This window comes from Semicossyphus pulcher, unplaced genomic scaffold (genome assembly GCF_022749685.1).
Source record: "Semicossyphus pulcher isolate SPU_LCO1_2020_fin unplaced genomic scaffold, fSemPul1.0.p SCAF_21, whole genome shotgun sequence".
NCBI lineage: Eukaryota > Metazoa > Chordata > Actinopteri > Labriformes > Labridae > Semicossyphus > Semicossyphus pulcher.
In genome coordinates this window covers 3,667,710-3,693,912 of record NW_027211695.1, presented here as the reverse complement: position 1 = coordinate 3,693,912, position 26,203 = coordinate 3,667,710, and the positions used below count along the sequence as shown (strand labels likewise).

The following is a 26,203-nucleotide window of genomic DNA, read 5'->3' as shown; positions in this document are numbered from 1 at the left end:
TGTAATCATTGGATTTACTCCTGACCTCGAGGTCAGTGAACAAGTAGAAGAGACATTCTAATAAATGTCTGCTACTCCTCTGCAGCTTTCTAGCACAGTTTATGTCCTGGATCATATATTTTTTTTCCAGTATGCATAAGTCTGCATATAATATCCTACTTGATCGTAGGTGTTGTTTTGTGCACTATTGCAGCCTTCTTCTGTCGTGTATGCTACGTTTGGATGAGAAAAAAAGTCACCGATTTCAAATCATAAACATTAAACATGTTCAATATTTACCGTCTGATATGAGTGGGGGGAACCTGGAGGACAGTCAAGCACGCACTCTGTGGATTGTCATGTGGAACGAAACGATAGCCAATCAGGAAGCTAGCTGACTGAAGGAGGAAGCACAACGACGGCAACAATGGCGGCAAAAGCAAACGGGGAGCATAAAGTAACATGTACAGCCCGTGTTCGCGCCGTCTCCACCAGTTTGTTCTTTTTTCTTCCTGAAGTGCAAAAACTATCATCACCAGTTCTTCCTGCCCGTCGTCCCCCATGTTTGTTTACTCTAAGGTCTCGTTTGACCGCGTGAGATTTAGTGAGATTTCCAGCTGTGAGATATCTTAATTCTGTGTTGGGTTTGATCAAGTTGGAATGCATCTTATTTTGAGGTACTTTTATTTCCTTTGCCCTCAAACAGATCTGACACATTGTATCGTGATAGTAAGTACACAACCCTCGGGTGGTTCAAGTTATCTGTGTGACATTGACACTCTTGTTTTTAATGCTCACGAATTAGTGCAGGAAAGAACTGCAATAGCTGCCAGTTTAGACTGAAGTAAGTTTTGAAACATGACTTGAGGGGTCTTTAAACTAACGCTAAGTCAGGATCAACCGACAGACCGCCGCGGGCTGTGTTCAATACCGATTTTTCCCTACTGGAGTGATATGGCACATATTGTTGTCGTACTGCGACAATCTGTGTTTTCATTACAAATGAGTATTCATGAGCCAGCCCACACTGTTTACATCCTGCTTGTAAATACTGCCTTCAGCCAGGCGTATTTAAGTCAAGGTGGATTGATTGGATCGGAAGAGACAGAGAGGACAATAGAGAAGGTGTCATTTTAAATTACTATGTTTAACTTTCAGAGGATTGCTGCTGCTAGAAACACAAGTAATTCAACGTTTTCACACTCCCACGCCTGCATCCTGACAATTCATCTTCCACACAGGAGCATTTTGGTTTGGATTGAGTTTTGTTATCGGTCAAGGTAGTGTGTGGTCGGAAAAAAACGCCTATAATGAGATCATTTGTTGTGTGAACAGCAGAGTGTGTGTGTGTGTGTGTGTGTGTCCATTCTGTAGAAAAGTGGGAGTTTGCTGTGTGTATGATGTGACCTGTCAGTTTCTCTAAGTGAGGCTGCCAATAATGAGGCGTGACTAGCCTGGGAAACACAATGCAGGCCTCCGATCAATCTGGGAGAGGCGGGCAGAGGGACCGGGACTGTCACACACCTCGCACTCTGTCATTCGCGTCACCCAAGGGACCCAGTGAAGGTCATGCAGGGTAGCCTCAGTCCAGCCCTGTCAATCAGCATTACAGTCATGATTGAGATTACGACATTAACGAGGATTAACACGTACATTGTTGACCTTAAATACGGATTCTGATTTTTCTGATATTCTATGATTGACAACGTTAATAGGACAGAATTTTTGGCTTCCCATCAGTGTCATAAAGTCATTTTACAACATCTTTGTTTTGCGAAAAGGGCATAAATGGCAGCTTAATAAATATATTTATCGGCCGTATCATAACTTTGTTTTGGAGTGAAAGAAACTGACACTGCGATGATAATAATAATACAGCAGCACTGATAATCTGAAGCCACAGCGGCCCCACAGCCACAGATCTCCTCATCCCAGGCTTTTCTCTTTAAAGCTGCAAGGACTGTGTGCAGCAGATTCAGGCTGCTGTAGAGCTCCATCCATTTTAGCCCGCTGCTGCGTCAGGAGAAATTGCTGCCTGTGTGAGGACTTCTGTCATCCCGGCCTAATGTCTCTGCAGCAGCCTCGCAGGCTTCAAGCCAGACAGGCCAACATGCCCGGGCTTCTGAACGGGCCAGACGAGGTCACTGAAAAAATCCTAAATGATCATCCTTTGGGAAGCACATTGAGGAAAGAACATTTTACCTGAAACTTAAAAAGTGTAGAAGAATTTTGATTTGTAAGAACACAGAACAACAAGGTCATATTAGATGGATTCTTTTTGGTCTTGTCACTGTCTCAAGGAAATGTTTTCTGTTCCTTTCAAAGTATTTTTGTTGCCGTGGTGCAGCCTTTGCCTGAGGTACCTCGATAAACTGTATCTGTCGAGTGTTTATTTCCCTGATCTGTCAGTCTTTAGATGGATTACTTTAATTAATTACTCTTATTGGCTTTTTGATGCAGGGCTTCCGCTGCCACTCTGCGTTTCACTGCTGTTGCCATTGTTTGTGTTGTCTCGCTGTCTGTGGCGCTGAGCCCCTGCTCTTACTCACACATAAGAGCGGTGTCTCAATTCAGGAGCTGAATCCTTCAAAAGGATGCTGTACACGAAGGCCGAACTGAGACGGTCTGGTCTATGAAGGGTTTCCTGTTTGCGTCACCAGCCCTTACCCTCGCGTCACTAAGCACCGCTCCTGTTCCCTAGCAACAGGTAGCTAGTTTTCTAACAAGCTAATATAACTAACGTCACGTAACTTAACTTTTATTTAATAATAATCTTAAAGATAATTTGAAGTTTGAAGGCCCCGTTTAACATTTGTATCTCTAGTTTGAGTTGAAACCAAAAACTTTTTCATTTAAAGTGTATCTTGTTTGAATTGGCGTGCAATGAAGCCAGCTATTGAATAGAGAGTTGGAAAGTTGGCAGTGCTGCATCGTAGTTAGAAATACCTTGGTCAGCCCTGATACCCACCTATTAGAGTGTATCGGATAAACATTCATTTAAATATTAATTTGGTTTCCGCTTTTTGTTTCATTTAATTTTCTAGTGATAGCTTAAAAAGTTATACTTAAAAAATATATATGAGATTTATAGTACAGAAGTCCTAAGTGGACATTCATCAACACATTTTATTTACTTCATTTGCCCGCGGTAATGAGTATTTGTGGTTGTTTTCCTCGTGATCTCGACTTATCTTTCTCGTTATCGAGATGACAAAGCTGGTTTTCTGGTGAGAACGGGATCATTTCCTGGTGATCTTGAAAGCAAAACTACGGAAGCCCTCAGCGGACATACATGCCTACATTTTACTTACTCCGTTTTCCCGTGGTAATGAGTAATTTGTGGTTGTTTTCCTCAAGATCTCGACTTATAAAACAACGCTGGTTTTCTCGTGAGAACGTGATCATTTTCTGTCGCTCTAGAAAACAAAACAACAGGCTGGTCACTGAGATATTACAGACCAGGACATGTCATGCTGCCACTGCCCACACTAATGAGGTAAGTTAGGCCTGTTTCTATGTTTGTTCTGTGCTTTTGAAACTCCGGGGATACGAGTTACGATCATCTAATGTTACGGTGGTGCACTGTTATTAACTCGAGATAACGAGATAAATTAACCGAGATCTCGAGAAAACAACCGGAAATGTCAAATAAATAAAAAGGTTTGGATGCATGTCCGCTTAGGGCTTCCGTACAAAAAGAGCCCCTCTAGATTCAGTTTGTTCATGTGCAGAGATCCACAGTCAGTAGGACGATAATAAATAAGCAACATGGCGTTAAAGTTTAGAAGTAAAGAGACCGATAAGTAATTCTCAATTAGGCTTTTAAAAAAAAGATATTTCAGATACATTTTACATTTATCTGTATGAATCAGTTGCACTTTATAACCAAAACAACCGATTTATGACCTATCCTTCTATATTTACTCTATTGTTGTGGCTTTAAGAACCCTTAAAAAATAGCGATTATAGAGTTATCACTAATTATCACTTAAGACCTAATCCTGCTGCCACACAGCCTCAGCCTGTAGTCGCCTCAGCAGTGTTGAACCCTGTTGCTGCCCACTCAAATTACAGAAAACCATCGCTGCAGGACAGCAGACATGACGGTGACCATTCGCTGTCAGATGTAACCTAATAATTTGGGCGGCATGACAGATGAAAGGTCTCACCTCTTCAGATAACAGCATAGAGGTGTCTTTCAGCGAGACAGATTTCACTGTGAAGCAAATTGTTGCTGAAAATGAGCGTCAACGTTTCACTTTTTTTATTTATATGATCTCAGTGGTTTTATGGGGCTTAGATTATCAAGGAGTTGTTTATTGTACAAATGAAGAGCCACTATTAAGTTGGATTATTTAGAAGTCTTTCTTAAGCGCAGGGATAAGTTTAGTGAATGCATCATTTTAGATGGTGGTTTTTTTTTTTTTACTTGTTTGCCAAGAAAAAAGCTCCATCCCAATTCCACCCACTTGGCCTTACCCCTAGTTTTGGAGTGTCCTTGACTGGGCAGTGAGCTTTCAGAAGGGAGCACACATGCAACACTGTCTGGATATCTGGGAAGTGTGCTCCTGCAATTACCGTTTATTGCGATAGGTGCCGCCAAAGAGATCTTTGGGATTACGACTTTAAATACTGCATACATGCAACGTTTTTCCCCCAAAATGTTTGTTATAATGATCTGATTACATTTTATTTTGCATTAACAGAAAACTAAGATATTTAAACAATTATTCTCTCCCTTCACCTGTAACCAAGTTCCATGTTTGCAAAGCATTCTGGGAATTTTATTCTGCTGTACCTCTCCATTTAAAGTCTGGATCAGTGAACACCCATTTAGAGAGCCGTTGTGAGGCACTAGCTACGATCCCCAAAAGAAACAGGACCCCTCTGCGGGAGCACTAAAACAGGAGATGGGCCAATCAGTAGAGCTGGGAGAGTTGGGATGCCACCAATGTTATGGTGGAAGAACAGATAACACTTGGTTTGTCTGAACAATCATGACAAGGAAAAACATAATTTTAATATAATTTGTTGCCTTGAGTTACTTTAATTTTCAACATAATTGTTTTTATTTGCTGCTCCCTCTCCCTCTCGCTCTCTCTCAGCCGTTTAATATTGAACCAACATTAATCTTTTGTATTGATGCCATCTCCCCCGCTGCTCTGTCACATGTTAATGAAACACTCTCTGTTTGAAAACTGTGGGTATGTCTTTTGATTCCGGCGTGTCAGGCCACGGCCAGCGTGTGATGTACTTCACTCCGTGTTTATTTCCGTTTTGATATCTGCACGTGTATTTGCTCATACATGTAGGCATGCAAAGTCCTTTTTTCAGTCCCGGTGTAAAATCAGAGGAGAGAGAGGTGACGCCGGTGTCACACTTGTACTGAGCTTCTCTGCACTCCTCAGTGTGTTTAAATAGCTCAGACCAAACACAGAGGCATAGGACTCTATAAACTGGCCTCACTGAGCTCAGACAGAGATGGCTATCTTGACCTGGACCTAGTCTATTACATTCGAGGTTAGATACAGATCAGGCTGGATATTCCCTTCATTTTCCCCCCCAGTATCTCCAAGGAGATCTACATTAAAGCTGCCAAGAGACAATCTCCCAGGGCCTGGTTAATTTGATTCCCAGTATGCATCGAGCCGGCCTCTCCAAAAGAGGAGGTGGCGTTGGCGACGGGGGACTTCATTCACATTGGAACCAAATGGTCCGTGGGCTAAAGCGTCTGCAGTTCAGAAGCCAGGGGACTGGAAATGTTGAGCCATTAACTCAACAGTTTTCTCTATTGTTGGAAACAGCAGTTTTATCTATTTAAAGCACCTTAATTAGTCGGTTAGAGCTGGAACACCTTGAGAACATGTTTATACCAAAGAGACGCCTCGGCCAAGGAAAAAGGCTGCATCTATATTTACATAGAGCATGATGAAAACAACACAATAATAAGGATGTAACTAGGCATATACATCAATGACAATAACCGTGCAGTGTTATGGGGGAATTATTATTCAGCTGTAGATATTTTCAGCAAACAAAAGCAAAATACAGAATCTCTATTGATTTTAATTTTAAAGATTAAATAAGTACACTACTTAATTTATTCATAAGAATGCACATTCCCTCGGGACTGTCCTCTCCAGACTCTGACGAGATAAGCTCGATGAAAAAAGCAGTCAGATCAAGGTGAGCTTCAAAACTGCCCCTATCATTGCCATTGCTTCTAAACCTGATCACAACGAATGTTTGAAGAAAACATTAAAGGAGCAAATGTTTATAAAAGGGCAAATGAACAATCGGATCACTCTGTTGAATCTTAAAAACGCAGTGGGGATAAAGGTTCACACAATTAAAGAAAGAGGGGCGAAGGACACAGCTACCTGACTGAGTTTAGTGTTCTGCACCAAGGTGAGGCAGACAATGTGTTCAAGGCCTTAATGACCTCTATCCATCAGTGGGTCAGTAGGTTTTGATATATTTGGTTTCCTTAGTAACTGTAAGTAAATCACTGCCCACGAGTGTCCATCCTTTCTAGAAACACATGGGCATTTTTATTGAATCATGTTTTGTGTTTTTTTAAAGGAGCAGTTCGCCCCCGGAAAAAGCCGCTGTCCGTCAAAGCTGGTGTTCTCTGTAAGAAGCAATAATATTTGGAATTGGTGGCATAGCTGTGGAGAAAGTTGTCAAAACAGCTTGTGGGTTCGCTGTTCTACATTCCTACAACACCCAGCATGCATTGCGCCCCTCCCTCTGAAAGGAACGGCCCAGCGAGAGATGCTGGAGTGAAATGCTACCGTTTTCACAGCAGGCAACAGCTCAGAGCGGTACAGAATCGGAAATATGTCGAGAATATACTGGTGGATCGTCTAAAACATCTTCAGGTCTGTAGTCTACATTTCAAACCTGACGATTTTGAACAAGACATGACATCGGAGGCGGGCGTCCTAGATTGAGGAAGTGTAGTTTAGCGAGCTCCCTGGCCTCCGCCAGACGTTTCACGTCACCTGGCGGAGGTTTTCCAGGGCCCATTGGAGAAGCAGATAGCGTCCTCCAAAGGCATTTTTTTCCAACCACAATAGCATGATAGGACTGAGGTTGAAAATTGGCAAACTGGCCCTTTAAGGTCAGCAGTGTAATACCTTCAGGATAATCTTGCAATAGCTTTTTTTCCCGTTTGTTTATTTATTTTTTCTTCCTCCCAACAGTTCCCCCAAAATAGTTTACCTACAGAATTTCAAGGTTTAAAATGTAAAAAGCCGCCTCACATCTCATTGAAATTAAACACAATTTCAGTGTTTTTTCCACCTCCAAACGTTTGTCTTTCCCCAATAAAACCAGAAATGTACATCCTTTTTATTCTAAGTCAGAAAAAAACACACATCGGGTGTTTATCCAAAACTGTAATTCATTCAAATTACTTTGATTGGTGATAATTATAATTCCTTTCTGCCAAATGCTCTTCTTTAATGATTACTATTCATTGTTAAATGTAATCTATTGCTTTCCAAGCATGTGGCCGAACGTGTGTGGTTGGCAGCAGGCATGCAGACGGGCAGATAGAGATCAGCGGGGACTGAAGCCTGGGGTTTGTCCTTCCTGCAGCTGTGAAGGACAGCCTTGGGTTTGAGAGGAGACCGACATTGATTTTCTTGGCCTGGTTATGTGACGGCTGAGACACCTGCCTCTGATCGTTAACATTGAAAACCTTTTCTTTTATTGAAAACATGGCTGCCCTGACACACACATGTGAGCTAACACAGTGATTTTTAAGAAAGATGCCAGGGAAGCTGAGAGGTGCCTAAATCCTCCAGCGAAAAATCGTCTAATCCGCTAACATGTCACACCTTCCTGCCTTTACCAAATAGGTTTATTGATTGTTTTCTTTTAAGATGCTTTTTGGGTCCGTTCGCTGGGAACAAACACTGTTAATTCTGGCTACAGGCTGTTCGATATAAACGGCTGGCTAGGCAGTGTTTGATGAGACTCGCATAATCAGCTACTTTACTTTGTACTCTGATTACATGGAATCCATCCCCCAGGTTATTTTTTATTTCCTTCTTTAGCCTTTATTTAAGTAGCATGAGTTAGCCTTGATAAGGAAAATAACAGATGGGAAAAATACATATCTTAGCACCTGTATTATAGTTGTTATTTTTCTTTAAACATGGCAGTTGTAAGGAAAAATAAAGCCGGGGAAATGGGATGCAAGATGAAAGATTACATTTTAATTCCAATTCTTTTACTTCCACAATGCCGACCCCCCTTCTCTCTTACACAGAAAATACTTCATTTATTTATCTATTTTTCCAGCCACCTTTTAAGTTTAGACCCCGCTACTTGTGAGGAAAGAGTTGACAGGGAACACAGCGATGCCCTGGACACGGTGGCTCGGAGCCTGGATGTCTGATGTGGAGATCAGGGCGTGTCTCGGGGGACTTGATGGAGATGCATTGATGCTCTAATGTCAGATTTCCAATTCTTCCGGTATGTTCTATTATCCCGGTGTGTGCTCATCTAGAGGCCGGAGCAAACAGTCAGTCGGGTTTTGGGATGGACTGCCGACCGGGATCAGAGTTAAATGGCAGCAGGTTGTAGGAGATGCTATATGGAGGCAGAGAAGAGGCTGCATAGAGATGAAGGGATTACGGGTGCTATTCATCTGCTGGTGGCAGAGACAGTCTGCTGGGGGTAGAGATATATATTCTGCCTTTGTGTTCGACCATATAGGAGAAATGGACTGGTATACGTCCTGTTGGATGATTCGGTGGTTAAAAAGATGGTTTGTGCAATTGAGAGGAACAATTTGACACAATTTTTCTCCTGGGACGAGAGCTGGAGCAGAGCTACAGTTTAATACATGTCTGATTGGCCGCAGGGCAAGGGTTTGGTTGTTATGTTGGCAGATATTCACCCTGACTTGATGTCATATTTCACGTAAACTGTGCATTTGTCAGTTGTGAGATACACGTTACAGGACGAGAGAAAAAAAGCAACCTTATTCCTTAGCCGGAGTGAATGCTAGGTTTTACTTTATAGCTACAATCAAACCATTATTTTCTAGAGAAATCAGAAGCTTCTAATATATTCAACAGCAAAAGAACACTTAAAATTGGAAATATTCCACTTTCCAAGAAGTACGGTTGAGACAAAATATCAATACAGCAATACATCTCTATTCTGGCGCCATATACCAATATTTTTATTAAGAAATATTTGGTGCTGTAAACAGATTTGCCTGCAATTTTGACTAACAGCGTCATTACTTCTTGACTCTTCGTGGTGGTGCTTACGACAGGAATGAGGGTAACATGAATGGAAATTAATTGGCTGAAGAAGTTGACAGCAGGAGAAAAGAAGAACACGACGACGACAGCGGGATAATGTTGGGACAGCGGTGAAAAGAAGTTAAGAGATGTGTCAGCGTGTCTGACCTCAAGGGGAGTAGATTCAAGGGACACATTGTATTAATCCGATATCGCGATGTATCATTATATGATTGTCTTGCAATATATCAATTATCGCAGAATCGCTGCATTGTGATATTATCGTTATCGTGGGCGACGTATCGCATATCGTATCATAAGTTACCCTGCGATTCCCACCCCTACCCAGAAGCCACCCTGACGTAGTCAAACTTGTTGTTTTAAAGCTAAACATACTGAATGTATGTAATTGTGAGATAGAGATAAGCAGCTAATTTGATAGGCAGTAACCGTTAACATTGGCACTGTGTTTTGTTTGAAACATTTAATTTACCAAAATGGCAGCACAGTTTTACAGCTCGACTTATCAATTTATCGACATACATTCTGTGTTTGTCACACAATGTGAAGCAGCAACTGTTTACTGAAAGTACTGGTAACGATGATCGGTTGTAATGTGCGTTAAATACTTGATTCTGATTGGTTGATTGCAGCATTCCGAGGTCTGCCATTTCTCGATAACAGACGGTTATGAAGAACAGACCGTTGTTATGGATTCGGCTCTAATCATGATAGGTCGAGGTCTGCTATTTCTCGATAACAGACCGTTATGAAGAAACGACCGTTGCTATGGATTCGGCTCTCATCACATGATCCAGAGGACTTGTCTCATTATCCCTAACATATATTCTGTAGACTCACATACTTGTTTAGTAAAAGTTAAGCTTGTGATAACATCGTATTTAGTACTATCTATCTGACTGACACTGCTGATGTCAACCAAAGCTTTTCTATAGGGACACTTCATATTGAGATTATATTCAATTTCTTTTTAAGATCTTAAAACGAGTACTTCACAAAAATTCGACATAGTATCGACTGGTAGTATCTCAGGCACCATTTTAACAGCAGTGGTAAAAGTGAGAAGCACAGAACTTACTTTTCCGAGACAAATTTAAACACTTAGTGCAAATCATCGAACGCAGAGGCTTGGAGTTTAATGATAGACGCTGCAGTTGACTTTGATATTTGCTGCTGCGTTGTAATTTCCTCACAGCAGTAATTGAAGCCTGATCTCAGCCTGCTAATTAAACTTACAATGATGATTAACTATAAAGAGTTCTGTTATATGTATGAAATATAAACTCTGTTCTACATGACTCATATTTCTTTTTCTGAAGTTAAATCGCAAAAAAATTAAGACACAGATTTGGCTGATTTTAATGCCTGTTCTTTATAATACACTCAAAGGTGATGGATGGTTCAAACCACCAACCAAAACCAAGCCAGGTCTGGATTTGCTGATAATAACCTGTTCAGCATCTTGAGATGATTGACAACTTGAGATTAACCAGTAAAACAGAGTGTAGGCCCGAGTCAAGGGAAATGGGTTGTAGATTGACAAGAGAGGAGGCTCTCTATCCACACCAGTAAAGGTCAGAACATCCACTAGCTGCTGAACTTGCTCACTTCCTTTCTCTCTTTTGAACTTTCCTCTTAACATTTTTTTTTTGTCCATGGACGGTCCTCAGTGGGAGGCCAGAGGCAGAAAATGTCAGAGAATGTGGAGGACATATCTGTGAGTGCTGGTAAATAGTCAGACTGGAGCTTGGTGTGCGGTTTAACGTTCATGTTGGCTGCTGGAGTAAAGAAAATTAAGCAAATTTCACATAGAAAATCTGTTAAACACCTTCTTTGAAGATGATATCAAAAGCACGAAAGATCAGAAGATGGAAATAACGTTTGAGAGAGAGAGAGAAGTGTGCTGTGGCAGAGATTAAACAGCTGTGGTGGAAGAAGGTGCACAAAAAATAGCATCACAAATATCATCCAGTGTTCAGAGCATCAAAACAATTGCAGACACATTTTATCATGAAGAAGAAGTCAAACACATTTCATTTAAGAACTGTAGCCCTTCAAAAAGTCTGAATGCCAAACAATGGGAATGTCAGCAGAGTGGTGATGAGAAACTCTGCACATTCGGAAACACTTTGACCTTGAAGTGTTAGTGAATGGAAGTCTGGACACATTTTGCTTTTGTTATTTTTGACCAGCAAACACGTTTCCAATAGAATCAGCACTTTTTCTTTTTCTCCCATGTTTTTTCTGTTGTTTAAACCCAAGCAGAAGGGATAGCAGAAAAGTGTTACCTTCAGCCCCTGGTTCAGGTCGTCGGGGTCAAAGGTGGTCAGAGGTGAAGGTCCAGGACGTGAGCCATAGGACAGGACAAGGGGTGGGACACGGATTGGTGGAGGTCACAGAGAAGCACAAAGACATGGCGGCGGGGAGAGGGAGGAGAAGCAGGAGTCACAAACAAAAATAAATGAGATGTGGAGGGAGAGTAAGAAGGGGGCAGCAACAGGGGAGGATGTTCAAAGGGTCAAGAAGACAAGGGAGGATTTGGGAGGAAATGGAGGGAAATGGCACCAAGAGAAGGCAAAAAAGCAGAGGAGGAAATCGTGAGGGAAAGCGGCAGTTTCCAGGGGTTGGGGGCAGAGAGGCTGAGTCAATTCCTCTAAAAAAAACCAGAACCAAAATAAAAAAGGAATGAACCCATACCTTGGTCGTTTAACGTCAGGTGCGCCAGACCTTGAAAGGGAAAAAACAGAAAAAAAGAACAGAAAGAGGAAGAAAAGAAGGTCATAAAAGGCACGGGAAGAAAAAAAGCATTGTCACAACGTTGGACTGCAGTTTGTGACAGACATCCTGGGGCAGACTTGGATGTCAGAGTTCAAATCAAAGGTAAAAAACGAGAAAGAGAGATAGAGAGAGAGAAAGAGAGAGCGAATAGTAACAGAAAACAAGCAAACACTTCTTGAGTGAGGTGTGGGGGGTTAGAAAAAAAAGCATTTTCATTTGGCGCAACCCCCGAAGGCTATTGCTCTCACAAATGCTTTTTTTTCCTCTGAAGTACTTATGGAACACACAGAGAACTGTTTGGCAGAAAAGGCTTGAACTGAATTCCTAATTTCTTACTGTACTCAAATCACACACAAAAAAAAGCATCAGAGCTCTGCAAGGTCTCACACAGCGAAGGGTCAGAGATCAACCTGGAAAGACGCTACAGGATAAAATGTTCTGTGTTGCCTGTGAAAACCCAGAGCCAGGAATTATTCCAACACAGATGTGAGAACACAACATCGCAGAAGCATCCCAGACCGTATCTAGCTTACTGGAGGCTATAGTGCACATATCTTGCCAAAAACTGCAGATCAATTCGGCAGAAAAGACCACGATGACCTGCTGCATTTCTTAGTAAACAACATCTCAGTAACATCGAGTAGCCTGACAAAACCAAGCAAACCCATTCACACACTTTTGCAACCCATTTAAGCAATACATTCAAAAGCATTCACAACATTCAAACGTCAGTGTGAAGTTGATAACAAGAGCTTTTTGGTTCATCTTTGGAAATACAATCAGAAAAATGTTCAGGTGCTGATGTGTCAAAACCAAACATGTTGCACTTTTCTGTCGGCACCACGAAGTTCTGGTGAAACTCAGTCGCTACTCAGTCGTCTCCACAGAAGTAGCAACCTGGCCTACAGAAGCTGCACTATTACCGCCCTTTCAAAGGTCGATCCTTACTGGAGTGAAAAATTGTTAAAACCAAACAGAAAGACTCTATTGTCTTTAAAAGAGCTTTTTGCACAAGTGTTAATGATGCATGACAAGCACTCACCGGCCACTTCATTAGGTACACCTGAAGATCTAATGTGATGCAATACACCAGCTCATCCATAAGATTTGCTATCATGTTGCCTGTAATGTGCAGGCTTTTTTCTAAGCTGTGGTAGAGGTGTTCAATTCAATGAAACTTCAGCGTCAAGGTGACGATTGGTGGTGGGGCTGTACTGAGCTGCATTATATTCAGAGGTGTTTCTAATACTCTGGCCCCCTCATGTATGTAAATAAGGAGGACAAAAATTAGAGACACATCTCAATATAATTTAGTTCAGTGCAGCACCACCATTAACTACGGCCTCAGTTAGGGATGCACCGATACCACTTTTTTTCAGACCAATAGTACTTACATTTGGGTACTTGCCGATACCGAGCACCAATATGAGTATTAAATAATATCATTACAGTTCTCATAATGACTTTAAAAACATTTCATCAGATGTTCCTCATTTTCTGACTGTAACAAATTAAATAAACATTATGATGCAACTGCAACCTGACATTTTAACACTCAACTTTGCTTCTCCACCTACCTGCTTAACTAACGGGAGGCTAACGTCAAGCCATTATGTGGTGTTCGGGTGCAGTACTCATCATAGTATGAATACGAGTACTTACCGCCCGATACTGGTATCGGTATCGGTGCATCCTTAGCCTCAGTGATAAACATAATTGAATTTACACGACTCTCAACACAACAAAAGTCAACAAAAACTTCATAAGAGCAGAATCCGTGGCAGTGCTGTTGTATTGACCTGCATTAGATTTTTCAGGTGTACCTAATGTGGTGGCCCGTGAGTGTATACCGGGGCCGGTAAATTAATGGCCAGTATTTGCCTACATGTTGTCTGCACCTATGTGATTACTTGCACCATGAGCTTAAAAAAGCAGCTGTTTGTCTTGCACACGACACTCGTACTTCATTGTTTATTGTTTACAAATAATTGTAATGTATATGATTTATTCTGCAAGCGTTCAAAAGGCTTTGGAATATTAAATAATGCATTAAATAGGTTTATAAAAAAAGATATTATTGGTTATCTCATCCTAATTGGCCATGAAAAGCAGGTAATTATTTGTTAGTGCTGTAGGCTGAAACACATCAGTATTGTGCATCCCTAATAAGAGTGTGTAAACATGCACACTGCTGTCTAATCTACGGTAAATGAAATGCAGCATTTATATGTTTACAACCACGTCACATACATCTCAATAAAACATCATTTCCAGCATCCACACAGCACCTGCTTTGGGAAGCTGGTGTACAAGGTTCATCACGTAAAAAGAAAAAGCCGTGCAGGTGGGAAAAAACAACAACAAAATATCTGCTCAAACACCATCGCTGGCAGGGGTCATGCACTGAAACAAACACACACAAACATGTCTTCTGGAGAAATATTCTTGGAAGCAAACCGTAAACTGAAAAATAGAACTGGAAGAAAAATGAAACACGGTCTTAACTGTAGCCCAAAGCGAGGTTTATACCCAAATAAACCGAATGGCTAAAGCAAATTGGATTCAACCCCAGGCAGCACAGAATATCAACCACATTATGTGTGCTGGACGAGAATCCTTTCAAGCAGACCTGTCTTTTCTTTATCAATAACATTTCAAACAGGAGGCTCTTGGCACAGCCGTCAAACAGCTCAATCAAAATAAGCCTCGCTTTACTTCTTTTTGAAATCATTCAGGAACAGGAGTCCAACATGCACACAAACAAAGCTACAAAAACATCTAAAACACTGGTTGAAGGATATGAATGAAAAATTAGAATTAACAATCAAGCATATACGACAAATTTGGATATATTGCCTTGATGTTTGAGATTAATACAAAAAGTAACTTTGACCTTTGCCAAAGAGGTAAATGTATCCTGTGCACATTGTCTTCTGCAGCTGTTGGTGTTCAAATTAAAGCTCTTTTATATCGAAGATGTGCAGCTTATGGCATAACTCAGACGTCGTAAGGTGACTCAATACACTTTCACTTCTCTTGAATCAAGAATGTGCTAAAATACAGATTGTAGCAGCAGCAAAAAGGAGAGACAGCCTTTAAATGAGCACTGATTAAGGGGAAAACATCCGCTTCCATGCGCAGCAAATGAACCAGGGTTTGTCTCTGTGAGGCCTGTGTATCGACATTTAGACTGTGGACGGGCTAACTGATATTCTGGACAGCTAACGCTGCCTAAACATTAAGTCTCAGCCTGCTTTTTATGCAGGTAAACAAGAAAGAGATAGAAGCTAATGTCTCCGAGCACAAATGAACAGCAGACTAACAGACTAGCTGACACATCTCTACCACCACCAGCAGGCAGGTGAATCAGGATGCTACGACTCTGCAAGCTCAAATGACTCTTGACAACAAGCTGTTCCTATTGTTCTCTTTCTTAATAACATCTGTGATTCAGGGGCAGAGGAAATGTACAGGCAGAGTGTTTTATTTATCTGCCTGCAGTCCGTTTCCTGCCGGCCCTTTGCAGGGAGTCCAATCATTCTCACTCTGCATCCCTCTGTTTTTGTTCCCTTGCTCATAATCCATTAAGGAGATAAGGCGAAGGCTCCTGCAATGAAACAGAACGGTGCTGTCGCTGCATACCAAATCATTCAAATACACCCCGCACCCCCACCCAGGCCACGTTCAGCTCAGGGAGGCGAAAACACACAGGTGAAGAAGGTGGGGAAACACAAGGAAAGATGGCGCCTTCTCAGCCAGCGTTAACCAGAAATGTTGTGCGCAGCATGGCGGCAAAGCAGAGCCAACAAAATCAATCAGAAGGAGAAATTTATTCCGAGGTATCATATCAGGAAATTAGAAGTTTTGATTTAAATCAAGCAAAACGCCAAACTTTTCCTACAACATATCTCCCAAACAGAGACACACACACACGCAGCCAGTTCCACATATTATGATGTCTTGGCAGAAGCACGACACTCCTAGCGAGCCAGATTGTGTTTAGGATGTGACGGCCTTTACAAGCAAGTGGTTTGAGATTGAGAAGAGGCTGCACGACTGCAAATGTAAATCACTGATCACATCTGAATACATCGGGCATCAGGAAAAGCTCCATCTCTCTTAATGTCCATTCTGCATCAATATCGGAGCACAAATCAAATCATCACAGCATCGCCTGCCACATATACAGGGACCGCGGCGAAATCCGAGCTCAAGCTACGAGTCTCCACATCTCCTTGACATCTGAGCATCTGATTGCATCCTTCATTCCGCGGCGAGTACAGATGGGAGTGCCTAACGGAACCAGCAGTGATTGCAGAGTGGCTCCGATTGGCTGGCGATGATTGAGTGGCAGATGGAGCCGGGTCATAATTCTGTCATTAGGAGGAGACGTGCTTACGTCTTATCTGGCTCACTCCCCTTCTCCTCCGTTTCCACTACGTTCCTTCCACTTTGTCTTCGCTCCCCTTCTCCACATCCAGCCCTGCGCCGGCCATCTGCCTCCTAATCTTTCCTTCCTCATCTGCAGAGTTCTTCCGCTCAGCTTTCAGGTCTGATGAACACGAGCCATTATTGTTTTGCAAACTAGCGATTTCATTCAAATGGATGTTGGTGACTCAAATACCAGGGTTCTCCCGGAAACAGGCTGCTAAAAACAGACAGGCAATTTCAACCAGGGATACATACACAGAAATATATATCTGAAATATTGTCTTAGTCCAAACTCTGTCACACATAGCTGTAGTCAGTGGACCTGGGCTTCAAAATATGATGATCCAGGTACCCATCTAGCGTCAGTTTGGAACGTGCAGGGCTCGGCAGTCAGATAAGTAATAAAAAAAATGCAAAGTGTCGTGTCAGACTTTCAAAATGAAGCCATTTAAGTAACCTTAACATGGGGTGCTGATTTAGCTCAGTTGATAGAGCAGGCCCCCCTTGGCCCTCGACGCACTGATCGCAGGTTGGACTCCCGGTCTGCCGATCATTTGGTGCAAGTCATCCCCAACTCTCTACTCCCCACATTTCCCGCCTCTCTTCAGCCGTCCTATAAATAAAAGGCAAAAAGCCGAAAAAATAATCTTTTAAAAAAAGTAACCTTAACATTTAATAAAACTTTATTTGTTAGGTTTAGCTGTCAAAATGACTTGGTTGAAACCTCAACTGTGATCTTATATCCTAAACCTAACCCAGTGCTTAAAGCTCCCCTCCAGTGACATCAAGTGTTTAACCTTGTAAACATCTCCATGTGGCGTCTTCATGTGCTACAAGACATATCAGGGACAACATCAGCAGTCATCTCCATGGCTGGGCCTGTCTGCTTTTAAGCAGTGTACCAAGGACAGGCTGAACAACACGTTTTCAGATTGGCAGGGTTTGTGATGTCACAAACCTAAGGAGCCAATCCCGTTAATGGACGGGGTGACGCTATGCATATCATTATGTGCAACCTATGGCAACCACTTCAGCAATGTGTGAGCCAGCTGTAACCGTCATTGTCATTTTTGCAAATGTTGCTACTGCTAATTACTACATTTCAAGCTAGCTAAGTTTCAACAAGTTGCCACTAAACGATGGCAGAGACGTGTTTTGTTTTCATGACAGAGGGGGCGGTTGGAAATTTGCATAGTGGGCGAGGCCTATGCAGATTCAGGAATTTTTAATGAGGGAGAAGGAGGAGATGCTTTGGGAGGATTTTTACACAGTAATTAAATGTATTTTGCAGAAATAAAACATTTTATATGTCTTAAACCTGTAACCTGGTACATCATGTGACGTTAAACCAAGTCAATATCTTAAAAGAAGTCACCATTGAGAATTTGGTACACGTGGGAATCAAACCCTGGTGTCACGAATAAAAGATCTGTGTTTGTTTGGCCCATCAAGCGCCCAGATCATCATTCAACATCACGCCTACACTGGAGGGGTACTACTTCTTCATATTGTGAAGCGATGGCCACTGATCAGCCGCCGTGTTTGACATCTTGGGAGGGAAACAGGCGGTTATCAGAGAATGATGGTTAAATGAATCTATTACTTTGCTCATACTGTGAGCAAGATGAACTGTGAGCGGTTATGACTTCTCACTCGGACACACACGTCTTGGTAGGTGTAATGTATTCAGAAAATTTCAGAATTTTTTAAAGCAATGTCTTCGAATGACCTTGAAGATATTGATCCATCACAAAGTCCGCAGATTATGATGATCATCCTACACGCGCGCACACGAGCAGATGTGCTCGGCCTCTGGACGACAGCGACAACACACGACTGAACGGGACAGAGAAAAATGGGAGTCATCATCATTATCCCTATTCTTCCCACTCCGCACTTCTTCTCCTCTCACTTCCTCTATCCCTCGTTCATCAGATGGACACAGAGTCAGACGGAAGAATGTGTTTGCTTCTCAAACCCCCTGTGGAGCAGGGACGGCATGTTAAATAGCATCCCCCTCCAAGGACTCTCAGCAGCATATGGTCACCGTACTCCCCGCGCCTTCTGAAAGCACCAGCCATACTGACACATAAGCTTCTTCTTTACTAGCACAGCCGGAAATGATAGCCACACAACAGCAGTTAGGATATATTTCTGACAACACTGCCTTTGATGACTTTAGAGGGAGCAAGAATTACTTAAGAGCAGGAAGTATCCAAGTGTATAAAAGTCATGAAGTATAAAATAAGAACAATAAACGGTTTTATGTGCAGCTTATTGCTGGGCGCACCCCTCGGCACGAGATATAAAACAGCACAATATCCAAAACGTTTGACGCATCCACAAATCAGCGGCTTTTACTGGGCCTGGGCACAGATAAAGTTTCACAGCGTAATCATCGCTGCACGTCTCCCGCTGCCAAAAAGAGCAGGCGTGGCCCTCTGGGCCTCGGAAACAAACCAGGGCAATTTGTGAAAACACGTGATTAAAAGATGTCGGAGAACGCTTCTGAGTAAATGTGACTAATATTCATCTCTGTGGGCTGATCTATAATGCATAGTGTCTTTGCACAGATGAAGTAATATAGAAACTGTAGCAGAATTTAAAGGGCTTTAATAATGCATTGTGGGTATCTGTTCTATGAAAGAGGAAAAGATAGTGGGAGGTAAGGGGCTTAGAAGACTTGGACAATCTCACAGAGAGTTATAGATCGATGTTAAAGGCTTCCATGTCTTTTAGTGTTTTTAATTATTAACACAGAGCTCGCCCCACTTTCAAACACAAGAAATATGTTCTGTACTTTAACATCAAGTGGAATCATGTCTAAATCTTCTTCATTGGGTCAACCAGCACACTGAGCGTGCGTCATACACTACAGAGCTCTGTGATTTATTCAAACGTGCAGATACAAAGCAGACACGGTCTCGTGCATCCCAGGAAGCAGCAGCTTTGAATGCGTGGCGATGAGAACATGTCGTACCGTCTGTTTCCCAGATTACAAAGTAGCCTGATCGGCCCTCGCCCTGGTTTCCGCTTTCATTGTGTTGGAGGACATTTGCATCAAGTTGAGTTTTTTATCTTTTACCCCGTAGTGCTGCTTGGCCCATTTTAAATATCTGAAACTAAGCAGGTGGCTGCAATAAAAGGTCCCACTCACAATAAATACCAGCCTATTGCTGTCCCAGCTTCTGGGTCCGTATGTGTGACTGGCTCGTTACATTCACACGCTCCGACTTGATTATAATGTGTAGAACATGCTGTACGTTCTATGAAATGTCCGCTCACTGCTCTGCTGAACATCAAAATACAAGAATAGCAAGGCACTGACACTTACACAAATTGCTAAATCAAGACAGAAGCTTTGGTTAATAGGTCGCTTTTTTTCAGCGCAGAAACTGAGTCAGTGTTCCTTCAAAGACTGCGCCTGGCTGTACAGTATAAACACCCAGTCTGCAGGTCACTGCAGTGTCGTCTATTTTGCACGTGCAGTACACTGGAGAAAAGCATGGCTGCTTAAAGCTACAGTACGCAACATTAAGAGTTTGGTTAAAATAACTCATTTTGATCACTGCATTTCCTTAACAATATTAAACTGAAATGATTGCTGATCTGTGACTGCGAGCGTCCGCCCCTTTGTATTTAGTTTGTTTGTCCAGTCTGAATCAAACAACCAATCAGAGTTAGCTTTCCACGTAACTAGCCAACCTGCCTGCACAAAATTGTGTCAGCAGCGTGCATGCAGGGGTTGTGTCAGTCAGGAGCTATGGCAACTTGCGGTAAATTTCCCGTTCCTCCTTTGCCAACAACGGCATACACTGCTAAAGAAGCAAAAAGAAGGAAGACCATGGAGGAGGAAACAGCTACAAAGAGAGCCTTAAATAAAAAGAGGATCAGATGAGTGTAAGGGAAGAGCGATGCAGAGGCGCCCTTGTCCTTCTTGACAGGTAACAGTAGCTCTTCTGGTAACAGCTAGCACTAAGCTCCAACACCTCCAGGTAAAAAGGTGGTCCCCACCAAGAATCATAATGATAACTTTAGTCGTATTTGAACATTTTGCCAGCAATAAAGTGGCACTCTCTCTCTCCTTGCCTCGGTGCTGCAGAGAGACGTACCGCACAACGGCTGTGCAGCACACACCAGTTGCAAAATGCGCGTGCATGTTTGATGTAGCGGAGTGATACAGAGAGGCAGAAGGTTTTTTACATTAGAATGTTCATGTTGCTTTTACGTTTGTTTGGATTTGGGTGTACTACAAAAGCAGCACAAAGTCAAACATTCAGAACGGGTCGAAAAGCAGCAGCTTAGGTTAAGGCATGAACTTAAGATCAAGCCTTAGGTTGTCAATCAAGCAAATAAATACCATCTAACACAAGACACAGAGGTAGTATCATAAGCCTCACGACAGATGTATCCTGCAATAGTAGTGCAGACGCTCTACCTTGAATGTTACAATATGCACTAGAGTCCTTTGCTTACATTGCGACACAGATCTAAAACTACTCGTTTAATCACAATGAAGGAAAGAGCACAAAGCTTTAATTCGAAGCAAAAGCATTAATGCATTTGAGCAACAGAGAATCAAAGGATATTTTACACTGGCTGTACATTTAATGGAGTATGAGCAATGTGCAAATGTCACAATACATTAGTGCGTATATATGATGTGCCTCTCTGTGTGTTAATAATGACAGTGACACAAAGAGCATTACTGTAAGATGCAGGGATTACCTGTGAACATATACAGGTGACATCCACACATTATTCTGTGTTGGATTCAGAGCATTAAAGCCTGAATATACAGAGAAGTCTAAACACACGTTTATTTCCTGGTGTGCCGTGTTTTTTTCTGGCAGAATAGCCCAGATTCTCAAGGTTTCTGAATAAAAAATGCGCTCCATCTACAGCAGTACAGACCTCTCTTCTGGTGGGTGTGTGTGTTGGCGTACACATGCATTTGATTTCCTTGGAAATACCACAGGGAACTGTTGACCCCAGGCGAGGCACTTAAGCTGAGCGAGTGAAGCATTAAATCTTTATGGTCACTTTCCACTTTACGCAGCAGCAACAGCCATCATCTGTCAGGAGCGATGCACTGAGTTGTTTGGAAGCCTGTCAAAGGACGTGATTTACTATTCAAAGTTACAATAAGAAAGAGACATGCTACATAATTAAGACTGCACATGCTAAGGAATGCAGAGAATATTGAAGCTAATGCTAAACAACTCTGTTGTTTTAGACTGCATTATTTAACATATAAAACTTGAACATTTAATATGTAAGGGATTACCCAGACGCTAAACACTTTAAGCGTTGTTTTAGTGGCTTGATAACTGTCTCCTCAATACGTCGGGAGGTCTTAGTTAAATCTTACAAAGAAAATATCTCAAATCAAGATATTTTTCACCCCCAAATCTGCTAATTAACTGCATAAGACTGAGCAATTCCCTTTGACTCACACATTTTGTTCATTAAAACACAGCTAATATGTCATGGGATATGTCTGGGAAAATAAATCAGAGCGTCTCGGAGATTGGTGAGGGGGAGAGATCTGAACAGTTGCCGCTCCATCTTAATTACACAGTTCATAAATAAATTGGACCTCCATATGTCGAGCTGGAGGATTTGAACTGATTTCATGATTTAGCCATTGCAGCTAACACGCAGCAGGGCCGTTGGTGGGTTCTTCACTTAGGGTAATTTAGAAAAGACAGTCAAAAGACACTCAGAGGAGCCGCAGTGTTTTACTAGGTTTTACACAAACCCCACTGCGTTCACTTCAAAACGGCAGAGCTCAAGCAGCACTGGAGCAAAATGTGAATGAAAGCACAGTGAGCATCCTCGTGTAAGAGTGCATCTATCTGGAGTTTCTGTCCTGCATGAGCCAAGCTGGGTTCATCTCGCGATAACCAATAAACTCCATGTCTGACCTCTATTTTCCTTTCATTTATGAGGTCAAAACTAATTATTAGTCCCCACCGAGATCTACTGTCCTCTCTCGTAGTATCCATCTGTCCTTCCTCTCCTTTTCCTAATCTTCCACTGCCAGTTCTGCAGATGCATCCTGCAGCCATTCCCCCGCTCCATCCGCCCTCTTTCCTCAGTCAATTTCCTGGAATGAATGCCTCTGATTGCCACTTCTGGACTGTACTCATTAGGGAAGCTGAAACGGGGAGTGAGCAACAAAATGCATGCACGCTGTCCTTTACAGTTTTTCCCTTATTCCTGGGATGTTGGGAGCTGTAATTTTCCACACCCGATGTAGTATGCAGAGACCGGAATCATGGATGGAAGGAAGAAAGGAAGGAAGGCAGTCTTCGAGTGGATGATTAGCACATGCAAGCCTCCCCTTTCATATGTACAAATCAGAGAAATACCTCAACCCCGGCACACACACAGCCTACGCTGAGCTGCGAGCATCATGCCAATAACCCTTTTGAACAATTGTTGCAGTCTCTCCCTAACAGGAAGGGGTTGCTTACTAATAATCGCAGATGGGTTAAATGTATCCGTGCGCCTGGCTATCAACCTTTGGAGAAAAAAACTAACAGACTAGAATTGCCCTTTAGCTTTTAAACTGTCTAGGCCATTTGTTATTCCTATTATCTACAGGATTCACACCACTCAACAGCAAAACAGTGTCTGGCCAATCTGCTCCCACAAATTGGATTATCCGTCTCTGTTATGATCATTTCTGTGTGACAAATAAAAAAAATGAGGAGCGGACACAACCAGAAAGAGCTGTCAATAAGTTTCAACTCGACGAGCTCAGAGTGTCTGCAGCACTTGTTTGAGTTAGTAACTCTAATGCCTGTTTGGCATCTGTGAAAATGAGTCTCTTTTGCATTTAGACTGGTATGGATGACGTGACAAAATCAAAACACAAACTGGGCGATAATATATGTGATTATTAGAGACTACATTTTTATATAGCAACACATTTTGGTTACAGATGTATAAATGTTTTTGGATCTGGATTTATCTTGCCTGGATTTGACAAGAAGGCGTACAACTTCATTTTACAAAAAGGGCCTTAAATATTTTATCATAGCAATGCACAATTAGCCCGTGGCAGTTGTAGTGTTCCAACACAAGAGATGATACTTGAATGTGCTCAAGCAACAAAAGCTGTTTACTATCTGTGGTATGAATCTTTATAAATGTTACATAAAAATAAAAATGTGTAAATTGCAATTTAAGTTGCAGTATTTCTCTTATTTTGCAATATGGAGAAGAATTACCATAAAATCTGGAATATAAGAGGCAGTCTGTTTTTGGGGGTATCCCAAAGGGAAAAGGATTTTCTACAGCTATGTATTAATAAAAATGTTTATATGAGTTATTTCAACACAAGTTCAATTTATTTTATTTAAAACACAATCAAAACACACACAATTTATAGCCTACCATCTGTTTTTCACCATGTCGAGTTTGCAATCCCGCTAGCTACCGCCCATTGTAACGTTGTGAGGGTATTGGTTGCACTGGCGATCATGACACAATGTTGCCAATTGTTTTCCAATGAAAGTAGCTAGCACTAGCTCCAAAAGTCGCCAGATGACGTCATACGCTAATTTGCATATTGGTGACATCATCACGTATTCATTTGCATAAATCTCTGTGGTTGTGAGCAAATGCAGCCCGCTGCCCCAGGCCAGCCCCGCCCGCCCCCTGACTGCCTGCGCAGTGCTGCTGCGCACAGGGCAAGAGGAGAGAGGAGAGAGAGCAACTCGGAGCTGCTGGCAGAGGAGCCGTGAACTGTGATTACTCTGAGCAGCATACATGGGAATGAATTATAATATAATACATTTCACTGGTCGCAAAATACGTCGCTAGTCGCTTTTTTGAATATAAGTCACTGCGAGGGTCTGAAAAGTCGGTAAATCTAGTGAGAAAGTCGCTGAGTTGGCAACACTGTCATGACGTCGCATGTCTATTACGCCGCATGTCCGTGACAAAGCGTTAGCTAGCTTATAGCGTGCGTCTTAGACTGCATCCGCCCCTTTGCCGTCACAGTAGGAGTGACAATCTAATATTAATAAAAGGGAAGACTTTCAAAGAATCCTGCATATATCTGCAAAAATACAACATCATGCTTCTATTAGACATACACTATGATAACTATCTGCTGTTATTAGTGACAGGTCTTAAGTATCAATACTATGAAAAAGACACATTGCTCCAAAATCAAGGAGCTCACACAAGAAATGATCGACCTTCACCAGTAACAGGAAGCTTTAGCTCCAGAGTGTAACAAATGACTTGTACAGGCAGATATAAGTTGGAATCATTGCCACTCCTGTTAAAAAAGTAAGCCCATGTCAGTGAGATAAAGTACAAAGAACAACAAAATACTCAGGTCCTCTGAGCCATGAAGCTCAAGTCAGAGGCAAAGTAATCTGCAGGGACATTAGTGCAAAATAGCACCTTGCCTTGAGCGTCTGTAGATGTTTAATGTTTCATTTTGACAATTTTCTCCCTTCAGCTGGTTTTAGTAGCACACATCCTGTTCCTCTCCACTAACAGCACGGCGGTGAACTGTAGTTTCATGTGAGGGAAAAAAATAAAATCTTAATGACTTTTCCTGGAAATGTGGCTTCCCGTGAGGTTTCGTCAGGGCGACTTCCTGTCTTGTGTCAGAGGGTGGGTCTCAGCAGGTAACTGCAACAACATCCCATAATGGAAAATTAATGTCTTCCAACTGAGACGACGCGCTAACTTCATTTAGCTCATTGGGCTGGGTAAACACCATTAGACCATGGAAGCTGCAGTGCTCCTGGAAGTTGAGTCATTTGAGAGAGAGTTGGGTAATTATGGCAAAATTAATGGAAATTGTGTAACAAATGTATTCATAATTCATGAGCCTATTTTCTGAGGCGGGGATCGTCTTTGTCAGAAAGCGAGACGCAGCTTGATTTAACTGAGATTGGAAAGTCCCTACTGGTGCATCCCTCTGACTAACAACAGCATAATGGTGTCTTTCTTTGCTGCACAGTGGTGAAGAAAATGGTTCTGCAAAAGTTGCTTGAGCAGGCTCCTCAGCAAGTTTTAATTATAGAAGTTTTAGGACAATCAGGTGAATTAACCAATTGATTTTTTAACACACTGACTTTAAAAAAGGACAATGCACCAGGGCTCGACATAAGCACTGGCCCGGTGGTCCGACGGTATGTTTGTAACCCCCCGGGCCAGTAGATAAAGCATTTAACTGGCTCAGTGTGCCAGCAGGATGCACAAGCCCACAATGTACACGATATAGTAGCCCTCCCGAGATTCACAGTCCCGATGGGATTGATTACTTTCTAGGTGGAATCCCGCGGTAATCTCCATCCGATGTCAGCATCACTGCAGACACTTTGGCTACTGCTGTCAACAACATGTTACATGCTAGTTGCTGCACTCGCTAATAGACGTTAGCAAGCTACCGCAGACTAGTAAAAAATTTTCAAAACCCCCTACTCCTGGTCAAATGCCAGAAACAGGGCAACAGTTGAAAAAAAGCAGAGTGCACTTGACTATGAAAAAAAGAGGAAACGATAGGTATAGTGGTATCAATAATGCCACCAGACGTGGAATTTGCAATACCATCATTACCGGGATAAACACACACGTTTTCGTACACACACAAGGGAGATTTAATCCCCCGCTGTGCATGCAGAGTCTGTGTGTCACCTGCCTGCGGAATGATCGAGGCAGAGGTGCAGTTATGCGCGGTGGCCATAAGTGTGTGTATT

General features: G+C 42.2%; 1 protein-coding gene across 10 annotated transcripts in view; it reads right to left on the bottom strand.

Moving 5' to 3' along the window:
- Positions 1 to 26,203, bottom strand: part of nrxn2b (neurexin 2b) — a 699,408-nt gene that overhangs the window by 577,975 nt on the left and 95,230 nt on the right. For 4 of the 10 annotated variants that reach the window (XM_069671756.1, XM_069671757.1, XM_069671762.1 and 1 more), the window contains one exon: positions 11,961 to 11,990. The exons of 4 other annotated variants lie outside the window; for them this stretch is intronic. In XM_069671756.1, coding sequence (XP_069527857.1) covers positions 11,961 to 11,990 — 30 coding nt within the window. Of the gene's footprint in view, positions 1 to 11,960; positions 11,991 to 16,665; positions 16,687 to 18,555; positions 18,573 to 26,203 lie in introns of all 10 variants that reach the window. 2 more of the 10 variants (XM_069671759.1, XM_069671761.1) reach the window with 2 other exon arrangements.